General features: G+C 53.8%; 2 protein-coding genes across 9 annotated transcripts; both read left to right on the top strand.

Annotated features, from left to right (window-relative positions):
- Window positions 1–434: 434 nt before the first annotated feature.
- Window positions 435–10,658, top strand: Cnksr1 (connector enhancer of kinase suppressor of Ras 1). 8 transcript variants are annotated; one of them, XM_047523838.1, is made up of 21 exons: window positions 450–969; window positions 3,444–3,601; window positions 3,694–3,875; window positions 4,447–4,531; window positions 4,953–4,994; window positions 5,072–5,176; window positions 5,714–5,773; window positions 5,879–5,947; window positions 6,291–6,392; window positions 6,473–6,519; window positions 6,593–6,666; window positions 6,822–6,862; window positions 6,941–6,971; window positions 7,360–7,532; window positions 8,209–8,282; window positions 8,441–8,512; window positions 8,776–8,849; window positions 8,998–9,059; window positions 9,161–9,260; window positions 9,344–9,525; window positions 10,019–10,658. In XM_047523838.1, exons 1-21 carry the CDS (start codon window positions 762–764, stop codon window positions 10,271–10,273), a joined length of 2,196 nt encoding a protein of 731 aa, XP_047379794.1. In that variant the 5' UTR covers window positions 450–761; the 3' UTR covers window positions 10,274–10,658. The 8 variants fall into 8 exon arrangements, with proteins under 8 accessions (XP_047379798.1, XP_047379794.1, XP_047379786.1 ...); XM_047523830.1 differs by having other exon boundaries at window positions 453–969; window positions 5,903–5,947; window positions 6,768–6,862; XM_047523822.1 differs by having other exon boundaries at window positions 461–969; window positions 6,768–6,862.
- Window positions 10,659–11,336: 678 nt separating this feature from the next.
- On the top strand, window positions 11,337–23,524 carry Catsper4 (cation channel sperm associated 4). Its single transcript, XM_047538152.1, has 12 exons — window positions 11,337–11,408; window positions 11,503–11,577; window positions 11,859–12,002; window positions 14,666–14,767; window positions 17,835–17,932; window positions 18,106–18,226; window positions 18,430–18,563; window positions 19,813–19,987; window positions 20,591–20,805; window positions 21,137–21,299; window positions 21,959–22,900; window positions 23,438–23,524. Exons 1-11 carry the CDS (start codon window positions 11,337–11,339, stop codon window positions 22,010–22,012), a joined length of 1,353 nt encoding a protein of 450 aa, XP_047394108.1. The 3' UTR covers window positions 22,013–22,900; window positions 23,438–23,524.
- The last annotated feature ends 890 nt before the right edge of the window (window positions 23,525–24,414 follow it).

Below are 24,414 nucleotides of genomic sequence, written 5' to 3'. Positions count from 1 at the left end.
TCTGCTTTGATTGATTTATTTATTTATTTATTTTTTGGGTGCTGGGGATCGAACCCAGGGCCTTGTGCTTACAAGGCAAGCACTCTACCGACTGAGCTATCTCCCCAGCCCCTGCTTTATGCTTTTAAAAGTGTTATTCTGGCCTGGCATGGTGGCACTGTGCCTGTAGTCCCAGCTACTGGGGAAGCTGAGGCAGGAAGATCACTTGAGTCCACCAGTTCAAGACCTATCTGAGTAACAGTGAGGCCCTGTCTTTAAAAAAAAAAAAAAAAAAAAAAAAAAAAAATTAAAATTTTAAAATTAAATAAAAGCCTCAATCTGAGAAAGGGTCCTATTAGCCTCACCAGTTCACAGAAGGGTGCAAAATAAAGAGGGAGCAAAAAACTCCAGTTCTAAAGTTTTGGGAGTTATTCACTTAGATACTCTGCAAGTACCCTCCGAAGCAGGAACTATGGCGTCGTTTCCAGACCCAGGACGGCTGCACACAGGTTAGGGCCAGCCCCAGGTCACGGCTCATAGGGACTGTCATACGCGCCCAGAACCTGGCCCCATACCCCACTTTGCTTTGCTTCTGTGCTTATCGCTCGCCTTATGGCCTCTTTTCCAGGATCCTGTAGGTTTAGGCCCCACTCTGGGATACCAAGTCGATTTGGGGCCAGCTCCGAGGTCGTCTGAGTCACATCCCCTGGCCTGGGCCACCTAGCTGCCAGAGCCCTAGCGAGCCTGAGGGGCGGGGCAGGAGGCGGACAGGTGGTGGGCCAATGGCTGTCGCAGTGCCTCACCTGGGCGGCCACGTGGGCCCAGGTATGCGGCGGCCCCGCCCCGGCCCCGCCCCGGCCCCGCCCGGAGCCGCTCGCCGGCCGCGACTTCGGGAGCGGAAATTCCTGCGCCGGCGGGCGCGGCGGGCGGAGCCCGGCATGGAGCCGGTGGAGACCTGGACCCCCGGGAAGGTGGCAGCCTGGCTGAGAGGTGGGTGGGGCCGGCGCCGAAGAGGGCCCAGGGGTGCCAACGCGGCGTCGGGTCGGCAGAAAGTCGGGAAAGGAAACGAGCAAAACCTGCGGAGTCTGTTGGTCAACAAGTATTTACAGAGCGTCTGCCCTGTACCAGGAACTGTGCTGGGCAGAGGGCTCGGCCCGAGGGCCCCCGAGGGCAGGGGGACCAGAGGTGGGTCCCCCATCGCCCTGCATCCCAAGAGGCAGCAGTGTGGCGAGGGAGAGGCGGGACAGTGAAAACAAGGGGCCCTCGGACCCACGCCCCTCCATGGCCTCCTTCTTCCCGGTGCCCCAGGGCCCAGAGGGCTGTCATTAAGCCCATTTTTCAGAAGCTGAACCTAAGGCACGGAGCCAGGAAGTGCTTTGCTCAGTCCTGAAACAGGAGCGGCCCTGGTGTCCTTTCCCCCCGCTGAGCCTGAGACTTCCCCAGGGGAGAAGCAGAAGCTCCAGCCAGACCCAAGTGGGTGACACAGTCCCACTCTGGGGGCTCCCATTCCAGGGGGAGGTGCTCCCCAGGCCCGTGAGCCCAGACAGCTGGGAGACATGAAGTGCAGACAGACTCGGTGAGAGCCTTCTGTGGGTGCAGCTGGAGTGGGAGGTGAGTCAGGACACCCCTGCCAGAGGGGACAGCCTGAGTGCACTGGGGACAGGCCCAGGGTGGGGCAGCCCTGCTCAGGACTGGAGCCAGAGTCCCAGACTGGCTCAGTGATCATAGGTCTTAGTTTCTCTGTCCATGAAGTTGGCAAAATGAGATATCATGGCCTGGTAGCACGGTAGCTCAGTTTTGGGTATGCTGCGGGGTGGGCAGTCCAACACATTCACTGTGGGAAGGGAGTTGCTCGAGAATCCATGGCCAGAGAGCAACAGATTCATTAACTCTTTTTTTGGGGGGGTGCTGGGGATCAAACCCAGGGCCGTGTGCTAAGAAGGCAAACACTACCGACTGAGCTATCTCCCCAGCCCCCAGATTCATTAACTCTTAATGCCACTCTGAGAATGAGGGAAAGCTATTGACCACACACACACTTTCCCTAATGAGAGCCTGGCTTGGACTGGGAGGAATTCCTTCAAAGACTGAGCAAGCTGCTGCTTCTCCCTTGTGTCAGTTTTCCCATCTGTTTAATGGGTATGACAGTAGTCCCCACCTCCCAGAAAGGAGGCGAAGGTCAAATGCATCAATATATGTAAAGTCCATAAAACTATGCCTAGCATAAAGTAAGCACGCAAGAGCTATTTTTCCTTTTTTCTTTTTTTTTGGCAGGAGGCCTACTGGGGATTGAATTCAGGGGCACTCGACCACATCTCCAGCCCTGTTTTATATTTTATTTAGATACAGGGTCTCACCGAGTTGCTTAGCACCTGACTTTTGTTGAGGCTGGCTTTGAACTTGCAATCCTCCAGCCTCCTGAGTCGCTGGGATTATAGGCATGTGTCACTGCATCTGGCTCTTTTTCTTATTTTTGAATGTCTGCCTTGTGACAGGAATAGGCTGGGGATTAAATGGTTATTTAAGACCTGGTCTTTGAAGGACCAGTGATAAAGTAGGAAAAACTGATGTCCAAGTACCAGGGTGTCTGGAGGCTCAGGGGACACTGGGACCAAGCGAAGAAGCTTCCCCACCCAACCTGGGGAGCTATGGAAGGCATTTGGGGAGTGGGAAGGAAAAGGATGTGACAGAACTTGAAGAGCTATCCAGGCAGAAGGAATAGAGCATGTGGAGACCCTGAAGCAAAAGAACCTTCCAGGACCTGCAAGGAGTTGGTACTCTGGATCTGAAGTGTTAAGTTGGAGGGGCTGTGCCACAATCCTGGAAGGACAGGCAGTGGCCTAATCACGTAGATCATGGTAGAGAGTCTGGCAATAATAATATGATGGCTTCTGTTTGTTGCCTGTCTACCACGAACCAGAGAGTGGACCTCGCGTTTGACATATATCAAATCATTTAATACACACGTGGTTAGAAGGTAGACACTTTTGTGTTCCCATTTTACATGTGAAGAAACTGAGGCCCAGAACAATCATCTTAGTTGCTCAAGTGCTAGCTGTCAGGTTTCCCTGACTCGAGTCCCTTGCGCTTATCCTCTATATCACTCCTGTTCAGACTTAGGGGAACATCAGAGTCACCTGCAGGACTTACTAACACAAACCACTGGGTCCTAGCCCGGAGCGTCTGCTTCAGCAGTTGGGGGGTGAGACCTGGGAATTTGCATTCCTAACAGGTTCCCCAGTGAGGCAGCTGCTGCTGGTCTGGGGACCGTCTTTTAAAGCCACTGCCCATACAGTCCTCAGCTACTCAGTGGCCTCAGCTGTGAAATGGACAGGACTCTGCCTGAGTCTCAGGGTTGTCACTGGGGACAGTTGGGTGGGAGAAGAGGTCTGCTGGAGTGAAGAACTGGCCCAAAGGTCATGACCCCTCTGTTCCCCTCCCGCTGACCCTTGCTCTGCCTCCAGGCCTCGACGATTCCCTGCAGGACTATCCCTTTGAAGACTGGGCACTGCCTGGCAAGTACCTGCTCCAGCTCTGTCCCCGCAGCCTTGAGGCTCTGACTGTGTGGCCTCTGGGCCATCAGGAGCTCATTCTGGATGGGGTGGAACAGCTGCAGGCTCTGGTGAGTGAACTCTGGTCACAATGATTGCAATGTCTGCCGCCCTGAGGGGGTTGGCTACTGCCGCAGCAGTGACCTGCCCCTTTCTGGCACAGAGCTCTGGGCTGCAGACAGAGAACCTGCAGACCCTGACAGAGGGGCTGCTGGAGTGGACCCAGGCCCTGAAGAGCTTAGTCAAAGGCCGCCTGGGGGACTGTGCCGAGACCCCTGCCGATGTCCTCAGCGCAGCTGTGGAGCTGGTGCGGGAAGCCCGTGTGCTCCTCTTCTGGCTCAACAGGTACCCAGGTTGGGGTAACTGGTAAGGGGACCCTTCTCATCCTTGGCTTCCTCCAGGGCCTGGGAGAGAATAAAGAGCTTGGCTCTTGTTCAGATATGGCAGAGCAGGGTAGCCTGTCTGAGCAGGGGCGCTGGACCACCTGGGTGCCCATCCTGCCCACTTATTATCACAATAGTCTTATCAACACCATTAAACAGAGTTCCCTGGCCCCTTCAATGGCTGCTGATGCTTATCCTATAGGTCCCACCTCAAATGTCACCTCCTCTGGGAAGCCTGCCTGTCAGTCATTCTGAGAGCTCCTGCATCTCAGGACACTCATTACAGCCAGGGTTAAATCATTACTGACATAATGATATGTTTACTGTCTGTCTCCCCAGTGCCTAGAATAGGGCCTGGTGCCTCGTAGCTGCATGACAGATAAGTCCTGTGCTGAGCCCTGCAGATGTTTCAGTTATCTCCTTTATTGCAAAGCAAAACTCATCGGGGCAGGAACCGTCCCCAAGTCTCAGATGAGAAATTGGCTCGAGTAGCCCAGCACCACCCCTGAGCCCTGCGCCACTCTTCCCACCAGGTACCTCTTCTCCCACTTAAATGACTTCTCAGCCTGCCAGGAGATCGGGGCGTTGTGCGGGGAGCTGAGCCAGGTCTTGCAGGAGGTAGGACGACAGGGGCCAGGCTTGGCCCAGCCCCGAGACCAGACCAGGCCGGAGCTTTTTATAACCTGTGAATCAGACCAGGATCAGGTGTGAGAGCTGGGGCGAGAGCGCAGGAGAAGAGGAGGCCCTGCCACGGGGTATGGGGCGGCAAGAGTGTGGGGCTCTCCTTGCCGGCAGGGGAAGCTCAGAAGCATGAAGCTCAGGAGGTGGTGGCAGGGGAGGGACTGTGTAGTGACTTTTGGGGGCCTGGTATCAGGGGGATGAGACCTTGGGGTTGAGACTTTGAGGCCCTATCGTTCTGGGAAGAAGGCCAGTATAGGGGAAGCTGGGAAGGACAGGAGGGATCCCCCCATGTCCTCGGGAGAAGACAACCCCCCATTCCACCCTTACTCAGGGGAGGCCCTCCTCTCTCTGCTTCTAGGACTTTCCAGAGGCTGAAAAAGAAAGCAGAGTCCTGAGGATCGTGAGTCTGTGGGACTGAGGAGGGAGCGGGGTGGGGTGGGACCAGGCTCAGCCCTGCAACCTGCTCCCCTCCCCCAGTGCAGCCAGGTGACTGGGATCTGCCACAATATCCTGAGCTGCAGCCCAGAGGAGCTGCTGGAGCAGAGGGCTGTGCTGGAGCAGGTGCAGCTGGAAGAGCCTTTGGTGAGCCCTGACCTGTCACCTCTCACTGCTGACCCCTTGACAGCTTTGTCTGGGCCCTGAAATGTACTCTAGGATCCCCAGCATCCCATACAGCTAGCTGGAGACCTTTTATGCAGAGATGTGAAAATGGAGGCCCAGACCTGAGGTGCCGCGTGGCATGGTCTCGGGCATCATGTTCCTGCGTCCTGTGACACAGACCTGGTAGGGGCTCAGGGACAGGTTAGGATACAGGGGAGAGGACATGAACTTTTCTGCTTTAATCTTAACCAGTTGGGAAAATCAGAGCCCCCAGCCCTGCCTGTGTCCTGCCCCATCCCTTTCCCTTCAAGAAAGTGGCTGAGAATCTAGTAGGCTCAGAAATCAGTGACTCCAGCTTCCTCCTGACCCTTTATCAGACGGGGAAACAGAGGACCAGAGAGGAGCAGCAAGCCCAAAGTCATACAGAAAGTCGGAGCAGTACTCTTGGGTCCACCTCTGTCCCCAGTACCACCCACCTTAGAATCAAGCCCTCAGTGACTGTAGCTTCTGCCTCTGCAGGACGTGGAAATCCACACCACCAGCAACTGCCTGCACTTTGTGTCCCGAGTGGGCCCCCAGGTGAGACACCCCCACCCAGCCAGCCAACCCTGAGGTCTCACCTGCCAGCCGGGCCAGCAACAGACCCCCGGAAAGCTCACTTCTGGGTCCCCATCCCCTTACCAGGTCCCCACCGACTCCCGCCTGCAGGTCCTGCCTGGAGATGAAGTTGTCCAGATCAACGAGCAGGTGGTGGTGAGCAGGCGGGAGAGGGCTGGGTGCAGCTGAGGGGGCCAGTGAGGACACCAGGGCTGCTGGGTGGGGAAGGCACCCAGGGTTCTGTCCCTTCAGGGGAGTGGGGTTGTGGGAGTTGCTCACCCATCTTCCAGCTGCTCTGCTCCAAGGCTCTCTCACCGCCTCTAAGGAGCCAAGGTGAGGGGCTTCTGGCGGCTTCCTGGAGGCCATGTGAGGTGAGGCAGAAGCAGGAAGCTCACGTACAGCTCCCAGTGAAGGCAGGTGGTGTTGGGCTGCCTCAGAGCCTCCTACCCAGCTTGGTGCCAACCCAGCGCCTCTGCCCCCCTCTACTCCTCTGCCCTAGGTGGGCTGGCCCCACAAGAACATGCTGAGGGAGCTGCTGCGGAAGCCAGCCAGGGTCAGCTTAGTGCTGAAGAAGATCCCAGTGCCCAAGACGCCCCCACAGGTACCTGTCCCCATCCCACCCCCACCTGCTTTCAAACTCCTGTTGTCAGCTCTGTCACCCTGTTTCTGGTTGTTCCCCAGACGCCCCTGGACTCCCCATACCTGAGAAGCCAATCACTGTCCCCCAGGTAACAGACTCTGCCCTGGGTGTGTCTTGGTGGGGCACCACGGACGCATCTCATCCCCCCTTGCTTCCCGCAGGGTCCCATCTGAAGACGTCTTTGCCTTCAACCTGACTTCAGACCTAAGTCCTGAGCCCCCTGCTGCCTGGACAGGTAGTTTCAAAGCCCACCAGGTAGCAGATGCCCCTGGCAGGGCATCTGAGTGCCTGACTCTGGTCCTGGATCTTAAACCCTCCCCCATCCCTCCCTGACAGATTCTACCTCCCTTGACCCTGAGCCCCTGCCCAGTCCCCCTGTACTCCCAGCAGGAATAGCAGAGACTCCAAGCCCCACAGGACACCCTGACGAGGTGAGCTCAGGGGATCAGCGAGGAGGGATGTGGGCTGAGGACCTAGACCCCTCTCTAACCCCCGTGTGGTCCTTTCAGAGTCCTGTTCTTGGTCGGAAGAAATCAAAAGGTACCAGTGCCCTGGACTGAGTGGGCATGTCATATCCCCGAAATGAGGAACTCTTAGAAATCTTTGCAGTGCTGCCAAACCACCCCTTGTGCTTCCCACACAGCCTGTCCTGGAAACAGCTCTTTTCTGGGGTCACACAGACCCATGCTCCCAGCCCAGACCAACTTTGTGACTTGAAGCAAATGGCTTATTCTCTTATCTCCAGTTTCCTCATCTCTAACGTGGAGAGTTGTCCCCACCTCAGCAATGATGCGTGTAAAATTGCAGCCCCAGAGTGGGGTTCACATGTCTCAGTTGGGGATGGTCATGGGGGGCAAGGGAGTAGGTTTGTGGGGCTGGAACGCGTTGCCAGCCCCTCACCAACCTGGTTGTGCCATGTTGCTTGCAGGGGTGGCGACAAGGCTGAGCCGCCGGCGGGTGTCCTGCCGGGAGCTGGGCCGGCCAGACTGCGATGGCTGGCTCCTGCTGCGCAAGGCACCCGGTGGCTTCATGGGCCCACGCTGGCGCCGCTGCTGGTTTGTGCTTAAGGGACACATGCTCTACTGGTACCAGCAGCCCCAGGTGAGGCACCATACACCATGCACAGGTAGCCAGTGAGTCACCTCAGAGCCAAGATTCTTGTCTTTATTCTACCATCTGCTCCCTTCTGTTGTCACGGGTGACCCCCAGGCCTTCCCAGGTCCCAGTGTTCCTGTCTGCAAAATGGGGATGGCTTCTCTCCATTGAGTTACTGTGTGTGGGACAGCAGTTCGAAGGCTGGGGTGGAGCTTGTACATACTCAAGGCAGTGTGGGAAACGTGCTGAGATGAAGGAAAGCCCAGGAGATACGTGGGCCCGGCAGAGGTGTCCAGTCCAGCCTGAAGGAGTCCAGACGCTTCTCTGAGAAAATAATACCTGGGAGTTAGTCAGATGAAAGGGGGAAAGAAAACTATGAAGGGAAAAGGCATTTGCAGAGCCCAGTGGCGTGAAGCAGCCGTGTGTCTACTGAAGGAACAAACATGGGAGCAGGCTCTGCTTCCTTAGCTGCTTCCCTGGATATCTTTGCTCCTCTTTTCTGGCTCAGAGGCACCATTTGACTACACCTCCTGCCCCGAGCCCCAAAAACCAAGAGACTGGCAGTTAGAGCCCAGAAAATGCCCTCTCCCTTCCACCACCCTCAGGAGTCCAAGGGGCAACTCAGGAGCTGCCTGGAGGGTTTTAGGGCCCCAGGCTGACCCTCATACTGTGACCCCCCCAGGATGAAAAGGCTCAGGGCCTCATCAATGTCTCCAACTATAGCCTGGAAAGTGGACACGATCAGAAGAAAAAATAGTTAAGTCCTGGGGTACGTGGGCTGGAGGATGGGGAGACAAAGGGTGGAGGGTCAGGGTGGGTGATGGCAGGTGGCTGGGACCCCCGGTCCAGCTTTCCCCGGTTCTGGATGGGCCCGCCCGGGAGGAGGCTGAGAGGTGCCCTCTGCTCCCCGGCAGTGTGTTCCAGCTCACCCATGACGTGTACAAACCCTTCGTCTTCGCTGCCGACACCCTGTCTGATCTGAGCCTGTGAGTGCCGCCTCCCTTGCCCTACTCCCGCAGAGCCCCCAGGCTCAGGAGCCGGGGTCCAAGTCCAAGTCCTCTGGCAGTGGCAGGTCAGGGTGGTCACTGTCTAAGCCTCAGTTTCATCATCTATAAAATGAGCAAATAAAAATTCCTACCGCTCCCAGTTAGTCTGAGGATTAAATTAAAAGATGACGTGGATGTAAAGCCCCGATATAAATAGACCTCCGTGCACGGAACCTCCCTGACACCTGTCTGCTCCTCCACAGGTGGGTACGCCGTCTCATTACCTGCATTTCCAAGTATCAGTCCCCAGGCCAGGCCCCCTCGGCCCGAGAGGAAGGTGGGTCTCTCTCAAGGGTGGGAAGAAGGATCGGGTCCCGACTGAGCCTCTACCGTTCCCGGTATGGGGGCTCAAATTTAAAGCCCCCTGCCTAAGCCCTGGCCTCCCCAAACCCTGTGGGTCCCCCAACTGCTGCCCACCACCCTAGACTGCTACAGTGAGACAGAAGCAGAAGACCCTGATGATGAGACTGGGTCCCGCTCAGCCTCGGTGAGTAGGGGACCACTTCAGGCAGGAGACGGGGGTGGGGGTGGGGTGGACAGCGGGACACGGGGCTCGGGCTGAGGCCCTCTCCTTCCACCCTGCCTCAGCCCAGCCCATCTCAGACTGGGAGTTCACTCCACGGAGACATTTCACCTGCCGCCTCCCCGACACAGCGCAGCCCCAGGACCTCCTTGGGCTCTCCCGCAGGTGTTCACTGGAGTTGGGAGCGGGTCGTCGGGCACTGGGTTGAGGGCGTGGGCACATCCTCATCCTGCTCCCCACTCCCACAGACAGCAGTGAAGGGGCACTGGAAGGAATGGTACGGGGACTAAGGCAGGGTGGCGTGTCCCTGCTGGGGCAGCCCCAGCCCCTGACCCAGGAGCAGTGGAGGAGCTCTTTCATGCGGCGCAACCGAGACCCCCACCTCAATGAGCGGGTGCACCGAGTCCGGGCACTACAGAGCACACTCAAGGTCAGCTGGGGGCACCGGGCACAGCGAGGGCAGGCTCTGGGCTTCAGGTTTGTTTCTGGCTGAGCGCCACTCTGGACTTTGGACTGCAGGCTCAGCTCTGGGTTCCTGCCTCTGGCTTTCCGACTCCTCAGGAGCTTGGCTCTGGACTCTTGGCTGTCTGACTCAGGGCCTCAGTTCTGGGCTTGGGCTTAGCTCTTTCAGTAGGGGTACTGAGAATTGAACCCAGGGCCTCTTGCATGCCAGGCAAGGGATCTACCACAGGCCACATCCCCAGGCCCCAGCCCCTGGGCTGGGCTCTAGGCTCCATTTTGGACTCAACTGGACTGCTCCAAGTTCTGGGTTCTGAGCTGGAGTTTGAAATCTTACCCAGGCTTCTTGTGCCTGGCTGGCCAGGTGCTGGGTTCTAGGTACAGGACTCCAGAGTTAGCTCTGGGCTTGGGCTCTGCCGCCGCCTTGGATGATCGTGGCTCCTTACCCCCTGCTCCCCTCACAGGCAAAGCTGCAAGAACTGCAGGCCCTGGAGGAGGTGCTCAGCGACCCTGAGCTTACTGGAGAGAAATTCCGCCGGTGGAAGGAGAAGAACCAGGAGCTGTACTCAGAGGGCCTGGGGGCCTGGGGGTTGGTGCAGGCTGAGGGCAGCCCTCAAGCTCTGACCTCTCACTCTAGAGCACAGTCCCCCCAACCCCTGTCCTCTGACTCTGAGGAGCCCTCCCCATCTCTGTCCCTTGACCCAGAGAGCAACCTCTGACCTCCTGACCACTGACCCTGGCCAGCACCCTAGTTCCTAACCTTTGACCCTGAGGACCACCTCACCCCTCGCCACTGACATGTCAACAGCAGGTCTCTGGGTTCTGTTTGAGACTGGAAGCAGCACTAGGCCATGGTTTCGCACCAGGCTGACCGCTCTGCCTGAGCTTCCACCATTTCTGCTCCTGTCTCCCCTGGAGTGGGGTGAAGTGACCTTTGGCCACCCTCCTCCCTACAAAGAAGACACTCTCCCCTGTCTTCAGATCTGATGGGTGCAGTGTGCCCTGCCCCCTGCCCCCCAGCAGTGCGCCCTTCCTCAAGCCAGGTCTAGATGGGTGTTTTACAGAAGAGATGCTTTTCCAACCAAATAAAGTTAATTTCTTGAAAATGAATCTCTGTGTACCTTTACTTTAGAATAAGGGATCTATCCCCTCAGAGGGATCTGAGATGGCTCTCCTCTGCAGGATGGGTTCCAACCCCCCCCACACACACACAGCCCGCTGGCCTGGGCTCTGTACCCAAAGCTCCTGCCCTTCAGGGTGACGGGCTCCTACTCACGTCCATTCATCCTCAGCCCTTGGATGCCAGAAGAGGTCCCCACCCATCCCCAGGAGGATAGAAGGGTAATGTCTACTTGGTACATGGGGAAACATACCCTGCATGAAGGGCAGGTGGGCAGCCCTGGAGCTCGGGGGTGGGAGAGGTAGCTGGAGAGTAGGGTGTGCAGGCGGAGGTCTGCCCTGGGGAAGATCCTGGCACGGAACCTCCGCTCCACTTCCTAGCCCAGCCTCGCCTTCCGCGTGTGAATGCAGAGCAGGGACCTGTCCCTGGACTCCACAGGCAGCACAGGAGACCTTACCCACTCCCATCAGTGGCCAGGCATCCCTGACTCCGTTGTAGGGAACAGCCGGGGGCAGTGGGAGGAGCTCTGGAGTTGGAATGCCTTCGTAGAATGCAGAACACTGCAGGTCACAGCTGCCTCTGTGATCTCACCACGAGGGGGAGCAAGACTGCCCGGAGTGACATTTCTTGGAAGAGGAGAAGTAGATGTGGACAGAGTGAAGATGGCCGAGAACCAAAAGACCTGGTGGCAGCAATGGACAGACACCACCAACGTCAAACATTTGAAATTTGTGGTACGGGGCCCCTGCCTGGCCCTATCGCTGAGCCGGCTTCCTGGGCTGGGCAGGGGCAGTGGCTGCACTGAGGGCCCTCTCCTCTCTCCTGCAGAGGACCACACATGACCCCTTCATACGGCATGAGGAGCAAGTGCTCATCAACCGCAGGGACATCACAAGTAAAAAGGTAAGGCAGGGCTGGGCCTGGGGCCTTCGGCGACCCTCATCCCACAGGCCCTTTCTATAGCTGCTCATGGACAGACCAGGCCCTTCTCTACCTATAATGCCCCCTTACACAGCAGGGACCCCAGTAGAGACTCTCGTGCCATGAGCCACACAAATATCCCCCAACAGTGACCCTGTTTTAGGTCATTTAGGTCATGACCTCCACCCCAATGCCCGCATTCCACGATCTCAGGCAAAGCTGTGGTGACACCTGCCTGAAGGAAGGTCTCTGCCTCCTCCCAGGATGCGTGGGACATGCAGGAGTTCATCACTCGCATGTACATCAAGCAGCTCCTGCGACACCCAGCCTTCCAGCTGCTGCTGGCCTTGCTGTTGGTGGTCAACGCCATCACCATCGCTCTCCGCACCAACTTTGTCCTTGGTCAGGTGGGTCCCTGTCTTGATCTCTGCCCCCACCGGCTCTCATGGGGGCCTGGGGCAAGGTACGTCCTTCTTGGGCCACAGGTTCCTCATCCCTCTCTGATGGTTGTATTGGAGACTTTTCAGGGTCTGTCAGCTCTGACCTTCTGGGGATCTGAAGGTCAGGGAAGTTTGACGGTGGAGGACTCTCTGAAGACCAACTTTGAGAAATGCGTTGGATTTGTAGATGGGCAGGAGAAGAATCGTGTGGGCAGAGGCAGGCAGATGGGCACCTGGTGAGGAACAGTGTCCAATCTTGACAGTCACTAAGGGAGATCCTTCTGGGCCAGGCACTGACCGCTCAGTGCCAAGGTTCTAGCCGAAAGCACACGAAACCCAGTTCCTGTCTCAGACAGGCACAAACACCTGAGTACCACAGAGTACGTAGAAGCTCAAAGAAGACCATCCGACCTGATCTGGGCGGTCAGGGAAGGCCTCCTTTATCAGATGACCCTCAAACTGACAGGAGACAATGAGTAGGAGTTGGCCGGGCAAAGGGAGTATGGGAGCCAGGCATGGTAACTCTGGATGCTGAGGCAGGAGGATCACAAGTTCAAGACCAGACTCTGCAACTTAGTGAGATCCTGTCTCAAAATAAAAAATAAGGGCCGTGGATGTGATTCTGTGGTAGAGTATTTACCCAGCATGCGGGAAGCTTTGAGCTTGATCACTGGTACTGCACAGAGATTGGGAGATGGGAAAGAGCCTTTTAGGCAAAAGAGGCAGCAAGTGGGAGAGTTCTATTTGCCCACCTTGAAGTTCAGTATGACTTTGCATTTATCCTTGACATTTTAATTTCTTACAGAGTATACACATCTGTATTGTGCTATTGAAAATTAGTGTGTTAGGCTGGGGGTATGGCTCAGTGGTGCAGCTCCTGTGTAGCACACATCAGACTCTCTGTTCCACCCCACACGCTGCAAAAATAAGTAAATGAAAGAAATCAACATGTCCCATGCGGTGGTGTCAGCTGAGTTCAGAGAGGTGTCAGTGGCCAAATCACGCAGGTTTGTTGTTAGGTGAAGGAAGATGCCACTGGAATGCCAGGGAAGGATTTAAAGCTCTGAAGTGAAATGATCAGATTCCTGCTTTACAAAACTTGCAACGGCGGCCACAGTGTGGGGAGGGGAGCAAGAAAGTGGGGAGAAGGGCCAGGCAGGACCCTGTGGCAGAGCTCCATGTGAAAGATGGCGGGACTTGGACCAGGTGATGGCAGGGGGTGAAAAGAAGTCAGATGCCTTTAGAAACTCTCTGGGAGCTGAATCCACAGAGCTTCCTGATCCACGATACTGGTCTCTAACATTAGTGAGCACTTATTACATGTTACCTGGTATTAACATGTCGCCGTCTCATCAAAGGGAAGGCAGGAAGGTAAGCTTCTGGCTTCAGCAACAGTGTCATGGCCGGTGCTGTGTGTCTGGGTGTAGGAATGAGAGGAAAAGTAGGTTTGGGGAACATGTGGAGGTCAGTGTGGTACCCGAGGTGTCCACGTAATATCTAACACAGAGGGCTGTCAGTGGGGTCCACCAGGAAGCTGAAGGAGTGGGATTGAGATTGTTGAGGGGTGTGGGGTGGGAAGGAGAGTGAGGTTCAGGGGAGCAGGCAACAGGGCCAGCCGTGGGGAGAAGAGGACGAGGAGCACCTGGGGTTAACTCTCCTGACCTATACCAGCGTCAACTCTCATGTGTCAGAGGCAGAAACTCAACGGCAAAGTTTGCAGAATGAGGAGAGCAGAGGACAGGTCAGGAACCATTCAGGGCTCAGGAAATGAATTCAGAGTGCAGATGCCACCACCATTTTGATAAAGAATGAAATAGAGTTGGAGAGGGGGAAAAAAGAGAGAGGAGAGAGGGGCAGAGAGAGCAGGGAGGCCCCCATGTGTGGCAGCGAGCCTCAGGGCACGCAGTCTAGTTGGCCATTGGGATAAAGAGAGGGAGGCCATGAGGTGACTTTGGTGATGCCAGTGTGAAGTTAGGGGGCTGTGGGCGGTTAGTTGGGGGTCACAGCTCTAGAGAAGCTGGAGTAGGATCGAGGTGAGTTGGGTCTTTTGAACAGATCCTAGTTACCTGCCCACTGATTCATCCACCCAAGGTACCTGTCCTGGATCCACAGTCAGGAGACACCAGGAGTTTGGTCAGGCCCGACCTGGGGGACTTGAGACACTGGAACCGTGGGAATGGTAGAGATAGGCAGAGAAGGGCCCTGGGGCTGTGTCCTCCAATCTCAGGGCTCGGTCCTATGCCTCCCATTCCTAGCGCTAGCTGGGTCTCTCCCCGACCTCCCTTTCCCAAACACCCTACTCTAGAGGTTAGGGGCAAAGGCCTAGAGGGGACAACAGTCAACAAGCTGTGTGACACAGGCACCCCTCTGATTCCCCACCGGTGGGATGGGAATGGAAGCTACTCTGCAGGACGGGGTTGATGGGCACGTGGAACAATGCGAGAATGGTCTTAGCCAGTGCCTGGCACGAACACAGAGCGCGTTCTCCAGGGCAGGACAGAAGGCAGAGGAGTTGAGAAGCGGCAGGGATACGGGTCTCCTCACCCTGCCAGATGTCCTTCTCCCTGGCCTCCCGCAGGCGCTATTCACTAACACCTCTGCCCCTCTCTTTCTCTCCGTCTTCCGTGTAGAGACACTATCAGTTGTTCTCTACCATAGATGACATTGTGCTGACCATCCTTGTCTGTGAGGTTCTCCTTGGCTGGCTCAATGGCTTTTGGATTTTCTGGAAGGTGAGATCTTGGGACCTCTCTGTTCACTCCTTCTCCTTTCTGAGGGCTACACCCTCTCCAGTCCCTGCCCTGCAAACCGAGGGGCATGTGTGTCTGTGTGTGGAGAGAGAGAGAGAGAGAGAGAGAGAGAGAGAGAGAGAGAGAGAGAGAGGTTTTTGAATGCCTGTGATGCAACATGATAAATTGGGTTCCAGTTCTCATCCCTGTTCCAGCCTCCCCCATCTCTTTAGTTGGGCAAAGTTTGATTTCTACATCTGAGAAATGGGGTTGAGAGGATCTACCTTAATTGTCAGGGCTCCAGAGTAGGGGTCAGCAAACGTCTGTAATGCACAGATATTTCAAGCTTCACAGCCTCTACGGTTTCTGACCTCTGTTGGTTAGCACAAAAGCAGAGACAGTACAGAACTGACTGAGCATGTCTATATCCCAATGCAACTTTTTTTGGCAGGGGCAGGAATCCTTCTTTATTTATTTGATATTTATTTATTTATTATTTATTTATTTATTTATTTGCGATTGAACCCAAGGGTACTCTAACACTGAGCTACATTTTCAGCCCTTTTTATGTTTTATTTTGAGACAGGGTCTAGCTAAGTTGCTGAGGTTGGACTTGAACTTGCAGTCACTGGGATTACAGGTGTGCACCAACACGCCCCACTCTTGTTTGTTTTTTGAGATGGGGTCTTGCTGTGTTGCCTAGGCTGGCCTCAAACTCCTGGGCCCATGTGATCCTCCTTCCTCAGCCTCCTGAGTAGCTGAGACTACAGGTGTATGCCACCGTGCCTAGCTGTATTCCAATAAAACTTTATTTAGAGACACTGCGATTTGAATTTCATATAATTTTCATATGTCACAATGTGCTCTTCCAATTTTCCCTCTTTGCTTGCTTTACTTCTACTTGCACATCTACTGGGATGTCTTCTCATTGTGGGGAATCTTCCCATCTCTTCCAGGCTAGACCAGGTGCTGCTCTGTCCCCATGATACTGTGTACTTATCTATCTCACATGGAGTTGAGATTTGCTGTCTGTCTATTTCCCTCTAAATGGTCTGTGAGCCCTGCAGGGCAGAAACCTTGCATCCTCAGGAAATGGTTCAGGATATGGAATATAGTAGGAACTTAATAATGGATGGACAAAAGAATGGGTTTATAGACAGGTGGGCTTGTGTCTGCCTGTCTGAAAATGTGTATGTGTAGGCACAAACTCTAAGAGGTTAGGAAAAATTGGCATGGTGGCGCACACTTGTAATACCAGTGACTCAGGAGGTTGAGACAGGAGAATCCCAAGTTCAAGGCCAGACTCTGCAACTTAGCGAGGCGTTAAGCAACTTAGTGAGACCCTGTTTCAAAATAAAACATAAAAAGGGTTTAGGATGTGGTTCAGTAGTTAAGTGCCCCTGGGTTCAATCCCCAGTATCAAATAAATAAATAAATAAATAAATAATTTTTTTTCCTTTTTGTATATTTAATGCAGATACCTAGATACATATTGGTTAAAACTATATTGAAAGGTACACAGAATTCTTGCTTCCACTCCAGTTCCCTCACCCCCACCCTTTCTAGGTAATCTTCTTATATTTATAGTCTCCTATTTATTCTCCCAGTAGTTATTTTTACAATCATAAGCAAATGGGTGTATATTTTTAGTCCTCCATTTCCTGACAGTATCATACTGTAAACACTGTCCTATGTTGTAGTTTGGTCACTTACTAGATCCTGACAATCTTTTCTTCCTTCTTTTTCTTTGCAGTACTTGAATGTGCAGGGCCTTGTACAAGCTAGGCAAGCACTCTACCACTGAGCTACACCCCCAACCCTTTTAATTTTTGCAGGGGACAGAGTCTTGCTAAGTTGCCCACGCTGGCCTTGAACTTGCCAACCTCCTGCCTTAGCCTCCTGAGTTCCTGGAATTACAGGCCTGTGCCACTATGCACTGTTCTGACAATCTTTCTACATTCCTACATGGAGATCTTTCTTTTTTAAAATTTTTATTTGTTCTAATTAGTTATACATGACAGCAGAGTGTGTTTCAATTCATTGTTCACAAATGGAGCACAACTATTCATTTCTCTGGTTGTACATGATGTAGAGTTCATACCATTCATGTGATCATCATACAAGTACTTAGGTTAATGATGTCAATCTCATTCCACCATCTTTCCCACCCCCTGCCTTTTTTCCTCCCCTCACTCCCCTCTGCCCAATCCAAAGTTCCCCCATTAATTCCCGCCTCCCTGTCCCCCACCCTCCATTATGGATCAGCATCCACATATCAGAGAAAACATTTGGCCTTTGATTTTTGGGGATTAGCTTATTTTGCTTAGCATGATATTTTCCAACTCCATGCATCTACCTGCAAGAGATCTTTCTTATTTGACTTTTTGTGGCTACATAGTACTCCATGAAATAAATGTGCTGTAATTCATTCAGTCTCCAATCAATGGGCACTTTGGACATTTTTAGCTTTATACAAATGCCATTTTGCACCTATTCTGGAGAACTTGCAGGTCAGATTTCTAGAAGTGGGATCATTGGTCAAATTTTTCATACAAGTGAACTTCCCCTGCTTTTCCCATTCCTATATGAGTAGGTGTCATATTGGACAAAGGGCTCACAGAATTTGCCTGTTCCCCTTCCTTGTCCCTTGAGTGCTATTTCACCTCTCACCTGCCTACTGCAGCAGTGATCCTTGATGTTTTTGTTAGTATTTACTTTCCTTGTATTAACTGTAGCGTGTGTCACACAAAGGCCGGAGCACCCAAGTGTTTTCAGGTCACTAACCGTAGGGCAAGGCCGTCTTCTGCAGTTCTTTAGCCAGGTGGCTCTCAGCTGGGCACTAGCTGTGTGTGTGTGAGGCTCCACCGTGAGTCTCTGAGGTTGCACTCGGCTTTTGACACGCGTATGGGATAGTGAGTGCATGTGTGTTTTGTGGCATGCTTGGTGGGGGGCAGCAGGGTGACAGCAGTGGATGGCAGTTGACTGGCCCTGCTCTGAGAGGAACACTGAGCTCCCCATCCTCAGGGTGTGGGGAGGGCAGACTCAGGAGAAGTGTGCCCCCAACCCGCAGGACGGCTGGAACATCCTGAACTTCATTATCGTCTTTATCTTGCTCATGGGGTTCTTCATCAAAGAACTTGATATCATTGCTATCACCTACACGCTCAGGTGAGCTGGGGCCTCTGAAGAGAGGAGCACCTGTCTGGACTCAGGAATGAAAAAAGGGAGATTGTTAATGGCTGGGGCTCAGCTCTGCCTCTCTGAGCAGTTGGTAGGGGGGCAGAGCAGAGGGAGAGGTCTGGGAAGGACTGAGGGGGCACCCCTGAGAGGTTCTGCTGCAGGGCGCTTCGGCTGGTGCATGTGTGCATGGCGGTGGAGCCCCTGGCCCGGATCATCCGTGTCATCCTGCAGTCGTTGCCTGACCTGGCCAATGTCATGGCCCTTATCCTCTTCTTTATGCTGGTCAGTGCCCTCCCCGACCCTGGCCATTCCCCACCCTGAACAGTGTCCCTGGGTCTCGGGGGAGAGCAGGGTGCCTGCAGCAGAGAGGCCTAGGGGTCTGAATCCCTGTGATTCCCTTGGCAGTTTTTAAAATTTGCATTTATTTGCATGTCTTGTCTCCAGGACCCCAGGGTGAGCTAGGGGGGTCTTGGTCTCTCCGGCAGGTGTTCTCAGTGTTTGGGGTCACACTCTTCGGTGCATTCGTGCCCGACCATTTCCGGAACATGGGGGTTGCCCTGTACACTCTCTTCATCTGCATCACCCAAGATGGCTGGCTGGACATCTACAGTGACTTTCAGTGAGTACAGGGGGGTCTTCCAGCTGTCATCCCAGCCTGGCAAGAAAGGCAGGGAGATCGGGTGGGGAGGAAGGCTCTCGATGAGAGTAGGGCCTCCAGGGCTGGGTGAGGCGGCCTAGCAGGAAGGGGGTGACCCAGGCTTGAAACTGGGGAAAAGGAAATCCCTGCAGGTGGGGTCTCTGAGTTTGTGGTCCTTGTCGGCCTTGAAATTCCACATTTTCAAAGTGCCACCTGACCCTCTTTGTGAGGACTCCTCCTGTCATGCTAAACAGCAGGACGGCTGGACCTTGGACTGGGGAGCAGGTCTGTGGTGACAAGACAACTCCAGTCCATGAGAGTCCACCAAACTGCCTGGACTCCTGGGAACTCAGTTTTAAACCTACTGCCCTAGGTTATTTTGGAGTTCTGTCCTTTACTTTTTCTCTTTTAAATCTAAGTCCTATTTCTTTCCAGTCCTCATTAAGGAGGCTGTCCTCAAACTTGTGATCCTTCTGCCTCAGCCTCCTGAGTGGCTGGGATGACAGGCATGCGCCACCACACCATGAGTGATTTATTTTTATCCCCTTCAGGTGAAAGTAGAAGCCTAGTAGGTAAACAGCCTCTGCAGTCATGGTTCATTAGGTTGTAGGTAGCGGAAAAGAATCACACACTGCACAGTGAAGCTGTACACTGGGCTTTTGAGTTCTTGCTCTACCATACTAGTCACGTGACTTTGGGCAAGTTACTTCATCTCTCTTCTGAGTCTGTTTCCTCACCTGTGAATTGGGATTACAATCCAATATTAACTATGTCATGGATTGCTGTGAGGATCAGTAGAGAGAATCTGTATCAATCTCTTAGCATAGAATCTGATACAGGGGACTATATTTTAGGGGGGATTTACAACAAGCTATTAATAGTGGGTAACTCAGCAGATGGGATTTTTTTTTCTTCCAATCTTTCTATAATGAACTTGAAGTCGTTTTCATAGTAAGAAAAACCATGAATAATAGTATAGCTAATAGATTAAACTTGATAATGCTGATATCCTGATCACCTTGCAGGGCCGGTTTGAGAGCTGGCCCACTGTCTAGCAGCACAGTAAAGAGCAGCTGCCATGACAACTGGGAGTAGAGATTTAGATCTTTGCAATAGTAGCCAAGCAGGCAGAAGTCCCAGTGAGCCTTGGGATAATTTCCCCATTTCATAGATGAGGAAACTGAGGCCCAAAGGGCCAGGGGGGTAACGTGGCCCTGCCTGCCGTCTCCAGGATGGAGAAGAGGGAGTACGCAATGGAGATTGGGGCTGCCATCTACTTTGCCATCTTCATCACCATCGGTGCCTTCATTGGCATCAACCTGTTCGTCGTCGTGGTGACCACCAATCTGGAACAGATGATGAAGACAGGAGAGCAGGGGCAGGAGAATCGAATAATCTTTAGTGAGGTGTGTGGGATGCGGGGAGGGAGCTGTGCACAAGCCCCAACTAGAGCTCAAGTCCGTGTGCTTGCACACTCAAGGGCCCGAGAAAGGCAAGACAGCCGCCTCCATCTGAACCACCCTCTCACCAACCCGGGCATCTAAGGGGAGTGGATTTTCTGGATGTTATGTTTCTATGACAACCCACAATGGAGCAGTGGGGTCGCCTTAGGGCATTTAACTAATCTAAACCTCACTTTTTTCTTCTGTCCAATGGGAGGGTAACTGAACAATGCGGGTCAGTTAAGGCAGTACTATTCATTCAGGAGCGGAGCTTCCTTGAGATTGGAGAAGGCAGTGACAACATTCTGGAAGGGTTGAGGGCGGGGCTGTGACTTGAGAGCAGGCAGGGCTTGAGAAGCTGCTGAGTAGGACTGATCAGGGTGAAATGGAGCTGAGGTTGGAGGTGGAGCTCAGCGGGAGCAGCTTGCTCAGCCCTTGCCATGCCCTGGGTTCCGTCCTCAGTGGCAGGGGGACAAAAGATTGGAGCTGAAATGGGGGCTTTAGAACCTGCTGTCCTAAGAAACTGGTCCTCCCTTGGTCTGAGTTCTCCATCCCTCCTTCCCCCAGACAGGCGCAGAGAAGGAGGAAGACTGGGGTGATGAGCTGCCACTTGTGCACTGTGCAGTAGCCCGCTTGGAGAAATCGGGTGTCCCCCAAGAACCGCTTGTGGGGGGCCCCCTGTCAAACCTCTCGGAAAAAACATGCGACAACTTTTGCTTGGTGCTTGAGGCGATACAGGAGAACCTGATGCAGTACAAGGAGATCCGAGAGGAGCTTAACATGTAGGGGTTGGGAGTCCTGGGGTCACCAAGAGTCCCACCATTAGGGGCTGGGCAGAAGCTCAGATTCTTCTGGTCTCAGGCCCCTACTATTTTCTAATGGGGATCCTGGGACCCAGAGAGGTTGTGACTTGCCCAGGGTCCCCCCAGCCTGTTGCTGGAGGAGCTGGAATCCTGACCTTCAGGTTCCTTCCATCTCACACATCACGGTCTGGGTCTCTACCAGGGTTGCTCTGCGGGGGGTGAGGGATACAACGAAGGGCACCTACCGAGGAAAGAGGTGAAAGGGCTCTTCCCCTCCCCCAACCTCCCTAACGCACTGCCCGCTCCCCAGGATCGTAGAGGAGGTGCGCTCCATTCGCTTCAACCAGGAGCAGGAGGAGGTGCTTCTGCACAGGCGCTTGTCGCTGAATGTGTCGCTGGAGAGCCGGTCCTCTGTGGACATGCAACATATGGCTAAGCAAGACTTGCTCTCTGCGCTAATCACCAGGGAAAAGGTGCGCCTTCCCTCTCCCACCCCATCCCTACTCGCCCCACCTCAGTGCTGCCTGGTGCCCAGTCCAGCCCAGCCGCTGGCCCGTTTGTCAAGGGTTCAAAATTTGTCCAGGTTCCAAAATCAGTCCTCGCACCCCAAACTCCGTCCCACTCCAGCTGTCACTGCCCAGATCTGTTTAAGTCCTACCCTTTCCTTCTAGGGAGAGGCTCCGCCCACTCCCATTAGGCTCCACCCTAGGAGTCCATTAGTTCTCTACCGCCTACAAGTCTACCTCTTCTTGGTGTGGGTTGAACCAGCTCAGCGGCTCCTTAGAGACAGATGCTCAGCTGCCCTATGGGCAAAAGACTCCCGGATCCGTCTAGGGTGCATAAGAGTAGCATCCTCCTGAAAGAGGAAGCTTCTGGACAGAAAAAGGGCACACACTAGCCTAATTTAGTTTCCTTCTCTGCCTTCCACCCCATTTGACTGGGACAGAATGACCTGAAGTCTTGTGAATGCCTGGGTTCACCAGCTCAGAGGGGGTACTAGTCTGCTAGAGTTAGATCTATGAAGGACTTCCCTGAAAGGCCTGGGTGGGGCAGCTGTTGGGACTAGAAGTGGGGAGGAAAGGAGTCTGTCAGGTGAGAGTAGGGACTGACAAAAAGGCTGCTTGGTTTACAGGTTTATGAATCTAGCACAAACATGCTGCTTAGCAAACATAAGTTCAACTACTGAGACTGCAGGAGGGAGCCAAGCACACACAAGCCAGCTACTGCAGCTTCCTGCATCCCCAGCACGGCGTGGCACAGCCTAGCAAGAGCCCAGCCTCTCCTTGCACATGGGCAGAGGCCAGGTGCTGTGACAGTGGCAACCTCCGCAGGGCTTGTGCCTGTGAGTCGCAGGTCCAGAGGAGCCAGGATGGAGAAGGACTCTGGATGAGAGTGGAAGCCCTAGCAGCAAAGATGAGTGAGGAAGGGGGGTTGCTGGCCACGGTAACCAGGATTTGGCCTAAGGATGGGTATTCCTGACCCCCTGCTCCAGCCCAGAGCTGGATACGGCCTGAATGGACCAAGCACCAAGAAGAGAAAGGGCCACCTGCCAAGGCCAGTGAGGCCGGGTGCTGTGTAATGACAATAAATTTTGTGTTGGAATCAGTGTCTAACTAGTACTTGTACCCCCAGCTCTACCCCCTTGGGGTACTTGCCCCAGGTCTGATGGGGAAGATAGATTTTGCCCCTCAAAGCCTGTTTGTCTGATGCCCTCAGGGGCTTGCAAATGCAATGTGGGAAAAAAATCCATCCCTCTGAAAATTTCTTACTTAATGGTAGAGATATAATCCCAGCCCACAGGGTTCTCAGTTTTGGTGAGGGGTGGATCCGGACTCCAAGCCTGGGAGCCCTGCCTGATAAAGGAACTAGTACTACCTTCTCTTTCCCTGTCTGATCCTCACTCTGGGGAACCTTAAACTGATGGGGTCACAATTGACTAAGCTGTGTGGGTAAAACCAGCTCCATTCTTGGACAATGGAGACTGACTGGTTAAAATGTGGGTTCTGGCAGGCTTCCTGGGGGAAAGCAGTCACTGCGTCTTGCTAGAAGAAAGCAGGAGGATTTTGTGGGTCAGGTGAGTCTCTCGGGGAACTTGGGACCTGTCGAAGCCTATCTAGAATCTTCAGACCAAAAACTGTTGGACCCTAGCAGGTTGTTGAACCAGGCAATGGATTAAGAAAGCTTTGGTAGTCCTTGGAGGGCAGGAGACCTGGATTCTCAAATGGTCGTCTCTTAGGCCAGGAGGTGGGAGACCCAGGGAATCAGTCATGTCTTTAAGACTCAGGTGCCCTGGTGTTAGGCTGGGAGGAAGTCCGAACGGCCTAGCGTTCTGCCCCATTGTTCAGCGAAGGCTGACAATTAGGGGCCTTGGGGATCTTCACCTGTTGGAATGACAGTCCCCAGAGGTTCACTGATAGTAGTTGATGGGAAACTACCTCATCGCCCTCCCTTCAGCATTGGTTCCAGTTACGAAAAGCCCTCTGAGGCCTGCAGGGAAAGATTCTGGACAACTGGGGATGTGCAGTGTGCTCGGCAGAGAACAGGCGGCACCAGAGCCAGCAGGGTCTCACTGTCTTGGAGCTGCTGCCCATCTGTCCATTCCCCTGTTCAGGCCAGAACTCCTTCCCAGCATCCTCTGGGGCCATCCACCAGCACAGACATGGGCAGCTGCTGGCCGCTGCTGCTGCTACTCCTTATAGGGGATGGAACCCTCAAGCTGCCTGGTGAGTATCCACGCGTACCTTTCCCACCAGTCCTCTTCCCCTCACAGCCTCTCTTCTGTCTGGTCAGAGAGAGGAAGAAGGTGGAGAAAGACCAGCAAGTGTCTTCAGGAAGATCTTACAAGGTGAGCTCAGCCATCCCCTATCCAACCCCTAGAACTGTCTGAAAGATTTGGGGCACCAGTGAGTTTAGAGGACAACAGGATAACTGCCATGTGGCTCTGGCCTCTCCCATGTATCTCTTCCAGGAGGCTATCTTTGTCTGTCTCCATTCTATCTTGTCTGTCACTTCTTTGATCTCCCCTTTTCTTTTTCTTTTTTTTTTTTTTAAACCTGGGGATTGTCACTGAGTTATATCCCTACCCTTTTATGTTTTATTTTGACACAGGTTCTCTCTAAGTTGCTGAGGACCTCACTAAATTGCTGAGGCTGGTCTCGAAATTGTAATCCTCCTGTCTCAGCCTCCCGGGTTGCTTGGATTCTAGGCATGTGCCTCCATGCCCAGACTATCTCCCCTCTTTATATATCCTTCCATCTGGACCAAACTAATAACCTAAGATTTCAGCAAGCAGAGGGCCCGAGGAGTTGGGTTCCTCTACTGCCTTCCCCTGCCCTACTCTAACAAGGAGCAACCATCAGTCCCAATACCTCACTGAGCCCTAATCAGAAGTGCAACCCTGGGTTCTGAGCTTCTAGGACAATATGGGGGAAGATATTGAGAAGGTGCAAGAAACTGTGTACCTTTTCACCTGCCCTGGGTCCCTGATTTTTTCCAGGGATAGGAGCATCCTTGGCAAAACATCCAGGAAGCAGAAACAACCAAGTTTGGTGAGAGGAACAAAGGGGGATATAATTACCAATAAGCAGG

This window comes from Sciurus carolinensis, chromosome 1 (assembly GCF_902686445.1).
Source record: "Sciurus carolinensis chromosome 1, mSciCar1.2, whole genome shotgun sequence".
Classification (NCBI taxonomy): Eukaryota; Metazoa; Chordata; class Mammalia; order Rodentia; family Sciuridae; genus Sciurus; species Sciurus carolinensis.
This window is presented reverse-complemented; position numbering and strand designations above follow the sequence as displayed.